The sequence below is a fragment of the Lissotriton vulgaris genome, chromosome 7 (genome assembly GCF_964263255.1).
Source record: "Lissotriton vulgaris chromosome 7, aLisVul1.2, whole genome shotgun sequence".
Lineage (NCBI taxonomy): Eukaryota > Metazoa > Chordata > Amphibia > Caudata > Salamandridae > Lissotriton > Lissotriton vulgaris.
The window spans coordinates 685,124,363-685,141,021 of record NC_141695.1 but is presented as its reverse complement, the minus strand read 5'-3'; the positions used below and the strand labels follow the sequence as shown (position 1 = coordinate 685,141,021).

Genomic DNA, 16,659 nt, shown 5'->3' with positions numbered 1-16,659 from the left:
CAGCAAGGCCCATCAGCCAGGTGATGGGCCATCAGAATGCGAATGTCATACCCCAGCTCCATTTGTGTGACTGTCTAGAGCAGGCGTCTCCAACCTTTTTTGTAGTGAAAGCTACTTCTGAGCAGAGAAAATCATTGTGAGCTACTGAAGGCTAAGCAACTCGCGCATTGTTACCAAACAACCTCACACCCAGTTCCATTCACTTTAAGCCTAATGTCCATAGAACCAGATACTATGGTTTGAACAAAATACTTTGACTCGGGGGCACTACGACAGGACTGCCATGTGTGTCAGTGACAGTGAGAGTGCGGTCTCATGTATAATAAAAACATATAACCCTTTTTTAAATGGACAAATTTAAAGTGCCAAAAATGTTCTGCAAAAATTTTCATGATATGGAACATTTTTCTCCCACTTAAAATAATGGCTGTATTTTTCCTATATAAATATGCACTGTGTCTACCAGTCACTAGGAGTATGATGCCTGCTGTGTGTAAAGGCAACACTTTGAAATGGGAGAACATTTAACTAAAGTGCTAACTTTGTTTTTATGGATTCCATAAAACTAATCATTTAAATGTATTCACATCTACAAACATAAGGCATCTGGCTCCCAATGGCCTGTAGACAAGGTGCCATATATATATTAGAAAATTCTTCATGAAGCATAAAAACATAATTGGTTTAATTGAAAGAGGAAAAAAACATTAAGACTTAGGGCTCGATTATGAGTCTGGTGGTCCACGGACCGCCAGACTCATGGGGACATGGCGGTGGTGATCTTCTGACCGCTTAATTACAATTAGGGTGGTTAGACCGCCATTGCCCCACCGCATCAGTGTAGAGGCAGCAAAATGCTTGATGGGACCAGTGTGGTCACGCCAAGCATATTACAAGTTTCCTCTCTGCCACGGTTTTCAAGGCGGTTCCTCCTCCTTGAAAACATGGCAGAGAGGAAACAAAGAGGCTCTACAGGAGACACTGTTGCCTCAAGGCCATGGGGTCCAAGTGCCCCCCCCTGTGTGCATGCACCCCAGTTCCTGCACGGCATGGACTTTTAAGTTCATTCAGTGCAGGAACTGTTTTTGGCATTCCCATTGCGGTGCCCATTTTCGGAGGCATCGCCATGGGAACATCAAAAAAAATTCCGGTAGACACAACAAATACTAGTAATCCGGCGGGTGGCCTGACCACAGGTTTATTGGTGCGGCGGCAAGGCGGACCCGGTGCCACACCGCCAAACTCATAATCAGATCTTTAATGTTTTATAGAAATATTTTTCTTTACTTTACATTTCTCCCATTTCAAAAAGAGGGTTGTATTTTTCAGTTATAAGCACAGTGTCAACTTACTAATGGGAGCAAGAGGCCTGCTGTTTGTAAATAAAATGCCACACTTTGTAATGGGAGAAAGTTAAAATGAAGAGTTAACTTAATCATGAAGGTAACTTTTCATTTTGATCTCACACAAGTACTTATTTAAGAGTTAAATACCTCAGTGCTTCCGTTTTTTACATCTGTGACCATGGGTCATAAATCTGACTCCAGCACTGCTCATTATCAGGGTCTGCTATCTGTAGACCGAAGATAATAATATAAAATAAACACAGCCTTTCCTTAACTTGAAAAGAAAAACGTGAGCCTGTGCTTTAAAAAAAATGAACTTAATGCTGTAAGCTACTCTGAAGGTGTCAAGAAACTATTGGTAACTCGCAATCGACTGGTCGGAGACACCTGGTCTAGTGGGAATGCATAAATCCCAAATGGCACCCAACCCTGACGGGTATTCAGAGACTGGCAGAGGCAAGGAATAGTTAAGCCCTTGCATGCTCATGACGAGCTCAGTTCATCATGAGCTACAGTGCTCCGGTGCTCATGACGAACTGAGCTCGTCATGGCCATTAGAACGCTCGCACGCTGGGATAATTCCCCTGCTGTGCTGAACGTTCTATTGAAACAGGTGTGGCCGTGATGAGCTCAGCTCGTCATGAGCACAGGAGCACAGTAGCTCATGATGAGCTGAGCTCATCATGAGCACATGGACGCTGCGCACGCCCCCTCCCCCCAGCACAGCAGGGGAATGTGCCCAGCAGGGAAGGGGTTAAAGTAAGAAGAAGCCAACTTTCTAAAAGGGGCATTTTCAGATTTACAATTTAAAATCCGACTTCACCATAAGTTATGGCTTTAAATTGTGAGTCCAGAAACACCAAACTCCATATTTCTATCTTTTCCAAACTGGAAACAACCCCAATGAAAAATGAGTTTTTGCAGTTTACACTACCAGGACATGTAGAACTCACATCCTATGTTTTAAATACACTGCACCCTGCCATTGGGCTACCCAGCGCCTATTTTAGGGTGACTTATATGTAATGAAAGGGGAGGTGTGGGCCTCGTGAGTAGTTTAACTTGCCTGGCAGAAACGGCAGTTTACAACTGCACACACAAGCTCTGCAGTGGCAGGCCTGAGCCATGTGTAAGGGCTACTGAAGTGGGTGGCACAATAAGTGCTGTAGGCTCCCTAGTAGCATTTTATGTACAGGCCCTGGGCACATATAGTGCACTTTACCAGGGACTTATAAGCACTGATTAGCAGTGGTAAAGTGCCCAGAGTCTTAAAGCCAATAAAACTGGTCAGAAAAAAGGGAAGAGGATTGCAAAATGCTTGGGGGTGACCTTACAGAAAGGGCCAGGTCCAACAACTATCTATACTTCATATGTGGAAAGAGAGTTAGGTTACATTGGGTGGGTAGCGATCTTTGGGTTGAGAGCTACTCCTTCTCACGAGAACATCTTCAACACCAACAACACTACAAGCTGGCTCCCCACAAATTTCTGTTTTAGAAATTTGAATTGTTAAGCAGAGAGGACGAGAGGCCGCAGTCTTGATGTGAACTGTCACAAAACCAAAGGCTTGACTCAAGCAGCGTGACTTTCCTCGATGAATTGGATGTGGTTTATGTGCAACACCAAAAGAATAATATAGATAGGGGATATTGAACTTTATATCCTAAATTAGTAAAAAATAATGTTTTGATTAAAAAAATGACACAGAAATAAAGTAAAGGTTATATATAAAAATATAAACTACATTTCCTCAAAATATAGTTTTTTTGTTTAGTAAACAGAGTTTTCTGCAAAATGGCCATGAGTAGACAGTGTAATATTCTTTTAAGGCACTGGTAGAAAGATTGTTTAGAGCAGGTCCCTTACGTGAAAACATGTCTCTAGAAAAGTTGAGGGGATATTCTCAAGAACATGTGTTAACCACCGCAAAAGTAGCTTAACGCAACTCTCATCGCAGTCTATCGCGGGAAAATAACACTGTGTTAACGTGGTATTTTCAACACAGCGGCACCATGCGATAAACCCAGCACAACGCGTCAAATGACCGCGTTAAAATCAACCGATGCCGCAAAAATGTGAAACACCAACGCAAAAAAAGCGACGATGATGCCAACCGCGATACAAAAATCAGCAAAAACCAGACACAGGCCTGCAATCCCTAAGTGACATGCGGGAAAATGCACTATAAAAGTTGGGGAAAAAACACATACAAAAGCCAAACAACAGCGAAGCACAATGGAGTCAGCTGGAGCAAGTGCAGAGGAAAACCAGAACCCCACAAGCCCCCCCGGAGGACCAGCCTGGGACCTCGGGGTAAGGGAAGGGCAAGGGCAAGATGAGTAGTAAGAAAAGGTTCAGTCCGCAGGAAAACAGGATCCTGATAACGGAGGTGATAGAACACCATCAACTACTGTTTGTCACCTCCACTGTGTCACTGGTAACTAAAAATGGAATATGGCAGACCATCGTGGACAAGGTGAATGCAGTCGGAGTGCTGAAGAGGACAATGGAAGAGGTCAAGAGGTGCTGGAATGATGTCAAGCGCAAAGACAAGCAGAAACTCGCAAACAACCAGAAGGCAGCGATACAGACTGGAGGTGGGAGCCCAGCGCCACAGGAGGAGCTGGACGAGATGGAGGAAATGGTGTCCACAGTCATCAGTGGGGAGACGGTGACAGGAGTTAGGGGTCCGGACACTGCTCAACATGACCGGACACAACAGCAACAGGGTGAGTAACGACCAGGTACTGGGGAAACGGGGGGAAGATGGGCACAATGGCACACATGCACAAGTAAGCATAGCACATCTGCAGACAAACCAAGCCCCAAACCCCCAACTCCCACCAAGAGACCAATGCACCCAAGTATGCAACATCTCAGCACTGTATAAGCACAGAAGTCAGAGGCACACCACAAGTCAGGGATAAGAGGCAGCCAAATCAGAGCTGCAGGGGCGACTCCCCAAAATGCGGCACACACACATCACATGCAGAGCACATCAACATTGACAACGATGTGGCACAATCCGCAGCACGTCCACAACAGAACAGAGGATACAACTGGTGCAGCTTGTGTGCAGAAAATGGCCAATCACATATGGCATCGCAGGCAAATGTGAGTTGACAATGTACAAGTACAAACACACATCCGTGATGTTGTGGAAATGTCCACTGTCCCGCATCAAATAGGAAGCTCCCCACAAACAGTCACAATTATACTGTAATTTCGTCTGAATGTAAACATGTACAATGCGTCAACATACATGTGAACACAATGCTAAACTGCATCTCCCCTTCACATTGCAAAGGGAAATTCAACACCTCCTGCCGAGCAGTCCCAACCTCTCTTCTCTGATGACAAAGAGGACCAAACACCTTCGACTCCGAAGCCCTCCAAAAGCTTGTGGAGAGCCTCCGCAGCCCACTTCAAGGAGCAGGGCAGCCCAGCTGCTACGAAGAGAACCCACCCCCAGCACAGAACACACAGCAGGCAGCACCCACCACGGCAGCTGCCTCCCAGGACCCCCATGGCAAACACATGGCCTTCCAACGCCGTGTGTTGGAGTGCCAGTAGAAGCTGGCTGAACAGGTGCAGGTGGGCTTCAACAGCAAGGCAGACAAACTAGACGTCATATGTGGGTGTCTAAGTCCCATCAGGGACAACTCACAGTCCCTAACCAACACCCACAGTCCGCTCCATGCCCTCCAACGAACCATGGCTGATATTGCCAGAGTCCTGACTCTGTGACAAGAAAGACTGTCTAGTCAGAGTGGTTCCAGCGAGCTTGGCCGGGAGTTGGGACTCATGCGGAGGCTCATGGAGAACATGGAGCGGACGTGTGCGGAAAGAGCGGCTGACACGGCTGCACACCAGCGAGAGGTAGCTGGGTCCCTCAATGCCATAAAGACCCTCCTCATGGCAGTGCTGCCACAAGGCCTGGCGCTGATGCATGCTTCTGCTACCACTCGAACAAAATCTCTGGCCCCCGATGTGTCAGTGCCACACAGTGCGGCGGACATTCCACCTCTGGCCCCTGATGTGTTAGTGCCACACAGTGAGGCGGACATTTCACCTCCGGCCCCTGAGTTGTCACTGCCACACAGTACTGGAGACAGAACACCACCACCCACATGTGAGGCACCTGTCACAGCAGAGGACGAAGATGCGGATTAATCTGCCCTCGTGGTCAGAAGGAAGCAGTAGCATTCATGGCCGTCATATGGCCTGTTTCTGCTTGGTTCTGACCTCTGCATCACCTTCCACTGTCCCTTGATGCACTCTGCGACACTCACCTTGGACCTCGACATGGACTGCCATATTCCGTTTGGTCACCAATGACACAGCTATCAGATTGCAGACTGAACGCCTCCTCTACTGATGTACTGGTCATTCCCTGAAGGACTCTGGCTGGCCCTCTACGAGCTAACAATGTAAAGTGGGGTTTGCATGGCCCTGTAGTGCTCTAGCTGCAACACTCCACTGAATGTGCATTAAACATTCATTTTGACACCGATGAGTCATGTCTATGATCTTGCAAGTGTGGAGGTATGGATGCATATAGGGTCAATGATTTCACCTTACGTTCATGTTGCTCATGTTGTAGGACTTGGGTCACAGGATGACACATTGCCGTTGTATGCCGGGTGGCACTAGAACAGAGACACACGCCAGGCCAGCCCACTCCACTTATGCTCACAGGGGGGACAACAATGCTACATGTCCAGGTCTTCCCTGTAGGGGTCTGCTGCTCACAAGTCTAGTTGTCAGTATGCCATGGCCACCCCCTCATGGCTGGTTTACACCCACACCACACCCATCCAGCACAGCCGTCACAGGACATGTGACCCTGCCAATAAAAAGGGCCTGGCACACTTGATGGACGCCATTTCCACTCTGTGCTAGGTGTCTCCGTGTGGTTATCATTTCTTCTTGGGTGCCTAGGGCCCGGGCACAGCACATTGCCCAGTACCCGGGGTGACATGATGGCGTCCACACCACGAGACTCAATCATAAAGGGTCCATGGCTTGCGGTGCACAGACTTGGTGGCACTGATACACTGCGTCAGGCACAGGCACACCGCCATGGGACGGTGTCTTTCGGTGCACTGAGGTAGGGGGCACCTTAAGTGATGAGCGTGTGTGCAGCCTGCAATGATGCGCCGTCCAGGCGGTCCGGAATGGTGGCATTAGTGTGAGCCCTGCTGGACCACAGTGTAGGCCTGAGCCAGCGGGCAGTGCGGGCCTACCGACACATGGCGTCGCCTCGCGGTTCACAGAGTTAGTGGCACCTCTAGGGCTGAGCAGGTGTCCAGCCTACGATGAGGCCATGTGCACTGATATGTTCTCTGCCATAGCGAAATCAAGACTCAGAATCAAGTGTGTGACCTGGTGGACTGCAGGGCAGGACTGCATGATGTGGAGGGTGCCATGGTCATGGGCCCCGGGCTTGGAGCTCCCACCGGCACATGGTGGGCCCTCTTGGAGACATGACGGTGGCGGAAGGTGAGCAGTGAGGCCTGGTTATGCAGGGGTGGGCAATCTCCGCTCTACAGCGGAGGGGCTGGGGTGCATCAGCCTGTGTGCGCAGGGGTGGGCAAGCGTGATGGAATGTGCTATTGTATGGACTCTGACATTCATGTCTCTGGCAACTGTTTCAGATGAGGGACCTAGGGGACTGCAGTGTGTACCGGCACGTGGTTGGAGACAAACCGGTGGCCGCAGGTGAGCAGTGAGGCCGGGTCCGCAGTTTCGGCACTCTCTTTCTCTCTTTCTCCCTCTCTCTCTCTCCCTCTCTTTCTCCCTCTCTTTCTCTCTCCCTCTCTCTCTCCTTCTCTCCCTCTCTTTCTCTCTCCCTCTCTCTCTGTCTCTTTCTCCCTCCCTCTCTTTCTCTCTTTCTCTCTCCCCCTCTCGTTCTCTCTTATGCTCGCTCTCTCTCTGTACTTTGATGGGTGCATGACACACCTTCTTATCTGTATTCCTGTCTAGCAGACTGTGACTTACAGAATGCCCAGAGAAGAACCGCCGTGCCTCTTCAAGATTGTTGTTTTTTGTGTAATCTGTACTAAACTTTTTTGGTGATTATATGATATAAATGTATGATTTCCATTTTTCTGGCCTCACCTCTATGTTAGGTGTTGTGATTGTGTGACTTCAGGTGATTTGTTTGGTTCATGGTTTCGTGGAGTTGCTGTGCATTCTCTTTGTCCAAAGGGAAGGGGGAGGGTCATGGGGTCCGGGTGGGGTGGCGGTGGGTGTTGTTGTCCTATTGGGGCTCCGGGCTGCATGTTCAGTTGCTCGGGGACATCTGTTGTTCTTCATGTTTGGCTATGGGCTGTGCTTCCGTGGCTGCTGCCCCGGTTGTCTTCCGACTTTACACCAGGTCAGAGCAGGTGTTAGTTTCCTGCTGCTAACGCGCCTTATCGCCTGTTTTGGGATCTTATCACCGATCTGTCTGGTCGTTGAGAATGTTGTGGAGTGGTGTTGTCGCATTTATTTGCTCGGGAACGCCTACTCTGCATCTCATTAGCGATAGTTGCCGGGGTCATCCGTGGCGATGTATTTTGAGGTTGCTATGGCTGGAAAACTGGTGATATGGGTTGTTTGCACCAGCTTGTGAATGGGCTGATAAATGTATCGCAACTTTGGCTGCAATAACGTGCCGATAACTTGGCAATAGATCCTTGAGACTATGCCCCTGAGTTTTTTCATTAATTGTGCTAAAATATTCTTGTTAAAACACATATTGATTGCAAGTGGGATGACATAATTCTTAATGTTAAGTGACACAACCCATTCAATATCAAAATTAAACAATATCCACATGCTGATGTGTTAACACCTTGGCTGCTAGGTGTTTTCCCCTGCTGTGCTGCAGGCACCCACTTTCCCATTGTTTCATGACGAGCTCAGCTCGTCATCAGCACAGCTCAACCGTGCATCATGACGAGCTGAGCTCGTCATCAGCATCGAAAGGGTTAACCAAGATACAGAATTTAAAAGTTGTATTATTCACAGGACCTGCTTTATAAAAGTGATGACATGAAAATAAACACAGTACTACAAATACAAGAAAAACTTCAAAGGCATACAAAAAGACTAATAATCACACATTAAATACAATTAGAAAGTTGATTGTTCAAGGCATTCTAGATCAATGTCCATAAATTTAACACATTTCCCAAGCAGTAATGGAAAGTGGCCAAATCTTCAGGACTGATCCAGAAGAACCCACTCCTCAGGGTTTCAGTTGCAGGGAGCTCTCTACAATTCCAGTTTAGGACCACAGCTAATCACCCCTTTCTGTCTTCTACCTGTGATTTATGTGCATCAGCATCAGCTAATTGTCAATGTGCTGGGGAAAGCTGTTCATTCATAAAGATTCAATCCTCTATTTGAACCGTCACCAATGATCTAGGTTCTTTACTTAGAAACCAAATAAGAGGCATAAGATAAGGACAACACATTGCTGATAAGCAGTAACTTTTGTCAAATAAACTTCTACGTCTGCATTCCCGGCCACTTTCCATGATTGTGGAGAAAGACAGATCTGCTTTATGTCTATCCCCTACATACTCCTTCCTTGAACCCATTCCTAGCCCGGTATGAATGAAAACAATACCAAGTTCACCCCTGTGGTGCAGCTGGTGATAATCTCGGTAGTACAGCCATATACAAATGTTGGTTAAGACCAATATCTGCTTAATAGACTTTTATTCATATAGTGCTTCATACCTTAGTGTAGGTACCTAAGTGCTTTAGTGGTTATCACACAATTTTATTGCCCCTGGAAGGGTGAAAGATTTAGCAAACCTTAACTGGGGATTTAAACATAGCATTTAGGAAACTGAACGAGGCTTTTCTCACCCCCGTCTCATGCATTAGACCTATTTTTCTAGCCAACGTGTGTATGATTACAAATTACTAATATTGATCCAACTGTTAGAAAATGTTAAATATTTTAGCCAGCGTGTAGCATACCTAGAAGCTCAGGGGAGGTTTCTTAGTAGTGAATTTGAAATGCACCCTAGTAGGGGGTGGAGGCCATAATGTTCCAAAACAATGGGCTTGGAATGTCTTTTGACAACACTGCTCCTAGTCTCGTTACAAAGAGAGTCATGCTTCAACCAGCTGCTAATTGGATAGGAATGGGAAATGGTAAAACAAGAATGTTTTTTTCTAGCAGTCCAGAATATAAAACATCAACACATGCACAAGTTGCAATTACAAAAGAACTCCTGAGGCTAAATGTGCCTTTCTTAGACATATTTGATGCAATTATAGAAAGTTATTAAGATAAAGACAAAATATTGCTCTGCTGGGTAAAATTCTGTAGGCAATATAGAAAGGCTGCAGGCATTAGGCAAAACCACTTCCAACTAACAATCGTTGAAAAAATCTAAACCTTTTGTGAGGAGATGAAATTAAACTTGATTCTGCCTGAGTCTAAGGTCTCCCAAATTGATGCACATGAACAACTAGTACCTTAACCCGGCCCTACATCAGCTCAATTTCAACTAATCTCAAAAGAGCAGTCCAAAAATCAGACCCTCCAAAGTAAGACACCAGCCTCACTAGAAGATATTTAGAAAGTTTATAACCACCCTATAACTAACTGAGAGACTGCTGCATGTTCTTGTAGGCATTATTATCCTGCAAGACATCTTAGTAGACAAACTCATCACATGAATAAATTAAAATAAAATGAGCACTGCTAAGTTAGGCAATAATAAAAGCTTAATACTGAATTTCTCTAGGCAATTCGGCTAGTAAATATCATAATATTGTTATTACATTGTATTAAATGTAAATTGGATAAATCTAAAATAAACCTCTGATTGTGTCAAACACCCAATCTATGCCACAAGACGATCATGTATACATGTTTGTATGCATGTAGTCATGTGGTGTTTATATAGTGCAAATCTAGCCACAAAGCAGTGATTAGCTGTGAGGCATTATACAGGGTCAAAGGCTGAGATATTGCCAACGAGTGATTGGAGAGGCAACCCTGTTTCAAGGAGTCATGGTGGATCAGTACTGCATGGTTAAGTAGTGTTCTTTAAAGAGGTGTTTCTTCACCTCTTTCCTAAATTGGAGCAGGGTTGGAGTAGTTCTGATGTATATGGCGCTGTCATTTCAGGTACAATATGAATAAATGGAGAAGGCCTGTTGCCTTGTTTTTCATTTTTTGCATTTTGTTTCTCCAGTATGATGGTGTCCTGAAAGGTGTCCTGAAAGCCAACAGAGATGGCAAGATATTCAGCGAGGTGCCAGTCACAATGGCTTTCTGAATATGGGCAGAATTAATAATATGGTAAAATTGAAAGGACATTAATCAATTTCACATGTTGAGACTCATATGAAGCACATACTAAATTGACAATTAAGAATTTTGAAGACTGACATTATGTTACATACAGATATACCTATGGTACTAGTCTATTCTAGTACATTTAGAGGCGTTACCTACTCACAGAAAACATGAATAATAGTAAGTATTCTCTACCAAGCTTCAATAAGACTGGCTGTTATGACTGTCACTCTTATATTTCAACATTTAAAAGTTGAGATATCCAACAGGACAATGGAGCAATAGTGGCCTAGAAAACCTGATAGAGGACTGCTGCTCTCAACATTACAATGTCCTAATACTTCAAATATGCCTCTCTCTTTTCCCTTGCCTCTCTAAAACATATAGATTGGGCACACAGGAGCCTTCCAGCCTCCCACAGCTCACAGTATCAATGGAGCCTCGAAAGGAAGGAGGGGGGAATTCTGCTAAGCTCCTGGTTCTCCCTGACTCGGTTGAATGTGGAAAAGCAGTTTAGCTGTGCCCAAGGAGAATCAGAGATTGGCTTCAGCCTCCATTCACAACTATTGCTCTGTGTGTCCAATAGTTAACAGCCATGGCTCTGTGCACAGCTATTATAGCCTTATAGCCCACAGTACCTGAATTTACTGGCCATTAAAGGCTCACTCCAGCGTTCAACTCAGGCCTTTAACAAGGGACCAGGGTATAGCCCAGCTACGGAGGGCTATAAGGCTATTAGAACATTCGCCCACCATGGGCAGAATGTTCTAACAAATAAACCAAAGGCCTCACGGATCCCGAAGGGAGTGAAATCTTGTCGGGCTCTGTATGGTGAACGACAACATTGGAAAGTTGAAGCTTGGTGCTTCTACCAGTCATTAGAAGCCTGGAGCACTCCATTGTTTACAATGGAGGTCCCAACATTCCAATGTGCTAATAACTGTCATACATTCTCAGCAATAGCTGTGAAACAAAGGCTTCAGAGCCACGGTGGGTTCAACCCCCTCAGTCTCAGAGAGGCCTTTGTGCTTATTAATCAGGACATTCTGCCCTCATGGGGCAGATTATACTAAAAGCCTTTTAGCCCGCCTTAGCAGACTATAACGATCATTGCAGTCCTGCACCCATGTTAAAAGCTGTTGGGTTGTTTAATGCTGGAGCAGGCCAGTAATGCCCAGTATAGCCCTCTACGGTGGGCAATAAGGCTACGTTATAATGTATTAGCCTTCTGCTGAGGGCTATAGTGGTGGTTAAAGGTCAGTGAGGGCCTTTGATTAAGGACAGGGTCTTTAATAACCGGTGTAGCCAGAGGAAGAAGGGCTGTAAGCAAGTAGAACATTCCACTCATAGAAGATAGAATGTTCACTCAAAATGAAAAATGGAGAAAACAAAAGAGAAACATGGGAACGTTGGACCAGCTGGCTTATGCCATCCTCTACTGACCATGAGTCCTCGATCGTCCTCTGTGGAGGTCCCAGTATGCCAATGATCTAATAATCAGTAATAACATATGATGATATGAGTCACTTCTCACATGTATTTTATTTGTACATTAAGGCGTCTACATTACTCAATATTGTGATTGTCAGTCTCCATCAGCTTTTATTATTTTCATGGTACCAGAGGAAGGCTTCAATTCACTACACAGAAAGGCTGCCACAGCACAAAAGAACACTTCACCTTTTGTTTGTGTAGGGATCCTGTGAGAAACCCGACCCCAAATGTGATCTCCTGGCCTCTTAGTGATGAGAGATGTGGTTTCACAAGAGTCAGTAAGATCACAGGAATTGAGATGTCCATACCATGTAAGACAAATACTCAGTATTCTACTGAAGGAGAAAATCCCACATATTATGGTGCACACCATAATATGTGGGATTTTCTCATGGGTGTGTATTTTATCTTACCTTCTACTAAAGCATCAGAACTTGAGGAGAACTGGTCATGCGTAGAGTCATCCAGCTCGTTCCTGGAGTCCGACTTGTTGAGTTCATCAGCTTCTGCCCTTTGTTCCAAACTGGGAAGGTCATGCCTTACAAATACACAAAGTCACATGAGCACAACTATGAGAAACCAACACAGTGCACATATCAGCATTACTCACTTTCGTGAAATGAGGAAAACATCCAGATAAACACTGCAACGTTGCAAATATTTATAAGACTTGAATAAAGAAACTAGTACCTGACTCTGGTGGCAGTTGGACCACGCACCAACAGCCCATTGGAGGCGGTCCAATCGCCACATTTCAGTGCTGGTGGTCAGATCCACAGCAGGCGGAGTCCAGACCGCCGCATCTGAATGGATCTCAAATCCCGAAGGGGCGGCGGTCGGAGTCACAGCCCTGAATGGAGGCGGACATTTGTAGACACTTGGGAATCCCTTTCCAACAGCCTTTTCATGTCAGAAAGACAGGCATGAAAAGGCTAATGGAAATGGATTTTGGGGGCCCAAACAGGGCTCCCTTCCATCCTCGGCCACTGTAAAGTGGCTCATGGGGCACATGTAGTGTGCCCACACACTTCCATGTACTGTGTCCCATGCACCACATGGTACAATGCACACGGTTCGTGGAGGTGCAGGATGTGCGCCTTTACACGCCAGTTTGTGCTGCAGCCCTTTTCCTGGGCCTCAGCACAAGCCGCCGTCCCCTAGCCCAATGTGATTAGGGCAGCAGTCCATATATCAATCGTTCTTTTCAACTGTTAATGTGGACTCCTCTTAATATGTAGTCGAAATGTTTTGGCCAATCTGTTTTATGGCCTCTTAAGGACTGTACAAGGGAGTGTGAACCCACTAATCCTTCTCCAAACACCATTTCCATTATTTTAATGCGATCAACAGGACTACAAATCCTAGAATGCAAAGAAAAGCTACCTGCAGGACTTAAATACTAATGTAACTGGGAAACTTGAGAGTGTTGCATCAGACATGCAAATGTTTGAGAATGGTGTTCCAAGTGCTGGGAGAATACTGTTTGGAAAAAGATTAGTGGCTTCACACTCCCTTGTACAGATCTGAAGTGGTCATAAAACAGATTGGCCGAAACATGTCAACTATATATTAAGAGGAGTCCACGCTGAAAGTTGAAAAGAACAATTTATGTATGGAATGCCGGCCCAATCCCATTGGATGTTCCACATTTTAACATTAGACGATGGCTACAGTGAAAGTGGACTATCTCTTGACGGACCTGGCTTGAAAATACGCATTGGGTCATCCATTTATATGAATATATGAGGAAAGTGTGATTGTGGTTTTAAAGTTCTATGCACTTTCACTCACAAGAAGTATTTACACAATAAATTGTTGATGTATAGTAACACTGAAGGAGGTGTCTGGAGGAAAAACTTAAATTTTATTAAGACGTTGTACAAATGATGGTGTTGTCCAATAATAATTTGTGTGTTATTGTTGACCAAAGAATTTAAATCAATCCCTCTAGAGTTACTGTTGTTCTTTTTTTACCAATGCCAAAAGGGGTGATTGAGAGTGCCATGGAGGTGGTTGCTGATTACATGAGAGACATAAGTAGCAGTTTCTGGGTGCTTAATATTGGGGAAATGATAGTTACATATGGATCTGTTAAGTGCACCAGATATCTAACAGTGATTCATCGTTAATCTTTGGGCACATCATAGAAAAAATATATCTGCTGTAGTCAAAGTGAACAAAATATGCTCTTCTCTCTAAACTCTTAAAATACACCTTTCTGGACATACGTGATTAATACAATTCGTGTTTTTGGGAATTAAACCAAAGTCCCTACGCTCTACACAATATTAAACCTCTAAGATCAATGGATGAGCCTTTCTGGGACTGAAACAACGATCTCACAATAAATCTTTATAATGATGATTGGAATATAATATTTTCTACGAAGCATAATTTGAGTCTTGCATTTAAGTAGAATTGTCACCCAATACATACAACTGTGTGTTATTTTATATTAATACATTGGCATGAATGACACGTTTCAAGTAAAATAGCAACATGTGTCTCTATTCAATGTGAAATGTGCCAAAGAATAGCAATGAAGGAGAAAGGTGTTAGCTGCCAAGTGTTAATTTGCAACTGTTGAAAAGGGGACAGAAATTACACTGCAATCAAAATTAAATAGCTGGTGGAAAGGGGGATTTGCATTGTGGACCATTCAATACTCAGACAAAAATCTGATGTTTGGAATTTCCCATTTCAACATTATCTGCCTGCTAAAAAGGTTCAGATAAATAAAAGATTTCGAGGTCATAACAATGTCCGTGTAGCTGCCACCAACAGGCTGTCTGTAGCATGAGGCTATTTTCACACGCCATATTATGATGGCGGGCGATACCATGGCGGTCAGAATCACCAACTGCCAGGTATGTGATGGGCTCCTTCAGCCCGCCGGTGCTGCGGAAGCCCTCAGCATGTAATACATACCGGCATACAATACTGGCTCCCCACCAGCCTTTCCATGGCGAGTGAGGGGGCCTGCTGCGGGCTCCCCTTGTGTGGGGGCAGTTTGTTTTTGTACTTGGGGGGCACCTATATTTCCCTGCACCATGTGGCAGGCACCGCGTGGTGCCTGCCACGTAGTGCAGAGAAAAGCAAGACCTGCCTTTTTTCCATTGCAGTGGGTGCTGCTGGCAACAGCACCCGCTGCAACAGAAAAAATGCCTTTTGAGGCCGTTGTAGTGGCGGCCGCATTGCAATTGTATATGTGGGACCGCCACATTATAGGCTGTAGGTCCCCATCCCCGGGACGATGGTGGATGGACAGAATTCTGTCCACCATCGCAATCAGTCCCTTAGAGTTATTTACTCACCTGAAGAAAGTTAGATGAACTTTAATTAGGATTTTTTATAAATGTTAAACAACCTAACACAGTAGTTCCAAACCTGTGGTCCAGGGACCCCTCGGGGGTCCGCAATTCCACCTCTGGGGGTCTGCGACTACGTAGAAAATTAAATAATATAATCAGCTTATTTAAGTGTATCTAAATAAAGAAGCTAAATATACAATTGAACATTTTAAAACCTATGGTAAATGTGAAGGAATTGGAAATTAGAAGCTAAAATATTAAATTGGCATCCTCAGAAAGATTTGTGAGGGCAGTGCAGGTGCATGAAACAGAATATAGTATGGACGATGAGTGGACTCAATTGAATTTAGAAAATCTCCAACTTTCGATTAAAATTACAATTTTGATTTCTTCTTATTTATATGTGTTTGCGAATTAAATAAAATGTGTCACAATTTGTGTATTTGTTTGCTAAATGTTTTTTACTGTATTTGTTTGTGGTTCAAATCATAAACAATGCTTAGGCAAGGGTCCCCAGCTTCCAGTAATGACTCAGTGTGGGCCCCCGGGTTCCATTAATGATTAAGTGGGGGTCCACAGAAGTCAAAACGTTAAGAAACACTTCCCTAAAGCATTCAAATATGATCTATTTGGGGATAAATAAGTTCAAATGGGGTACAGACCACATAAGGTATCATCCATACAGCATATGGGTATCAAAGGGTAACTTGTCTATTTAAGGGTGACCATGTCAGAATGCATCAGTGTGTCCACAAATAAAAAATAAAAAAAAATCATTATATTTCCAAACTGGGCTTACCAAGTACAAGAAGAATTCTTTCTGCCAGGGGATGGAAGCTGCATCGATTTCCATAAATATTCGATCCAGATTTTTCGTAACTCAGCCGAGTCTGCAGACTTTGGGAGGACAAGAGAATCAGAAAAGATGTGGAATTACTAGGACTTAGTACTCATACTAGACTGTTTCCTACTGTGCACCAACTTCCATGTAGTCTGATCAGAAAGCAGAGGCCGCAGAGATCTTGAATATCACTCAAAATATAAATCCTTTAGATATCTCTAGAAATGTACTGTCATTATATTGAGGAAATGTTGCAGCGTTAATAATTTAGATCAAGTACGACTACATACATTCAAAAATTACCAAACCATAATAAGATTATTCAGTATGCTTTAGTTAAATTACTTTTGATTTTTT

The 16,659-nt window shown here is 44.5% G+C and overlaps 1 protein-coding gene across 4 annotated transcripts in view; it reads right to left on the bottom strand.

Annotated features, from left to right (window-relative positions):
* LOC147702248 (uncharacterized) overlaps nucleotides 1-16,659 on the bottom strand; it is a 132,901-nt gene that overhangs the window by 39,312 nt on the left and 76,930 nt on the right. For all 4 annotated transcript variants that reach the window (XM_086930899.1, XM_086930898.1, XM_086930900.1 and 1 more), the window contains exons 5-6: nucleotides 16,261-16,358; nucleotides 12,564-12,688 (exon numbers count right to left, since the gene is read on the bottom strand). In XM_086930899.1, the coding sequence (XP_086787025.1) occupies nucleotides 12,564-12,688; nucleotides 16,261-16,358 (223 nt within the window). The remainder of the gene's footprint in view (nucleotides 1-12,563; nucleotides 12,689-16,260; nucleotides 16,359-16,659) is intronic.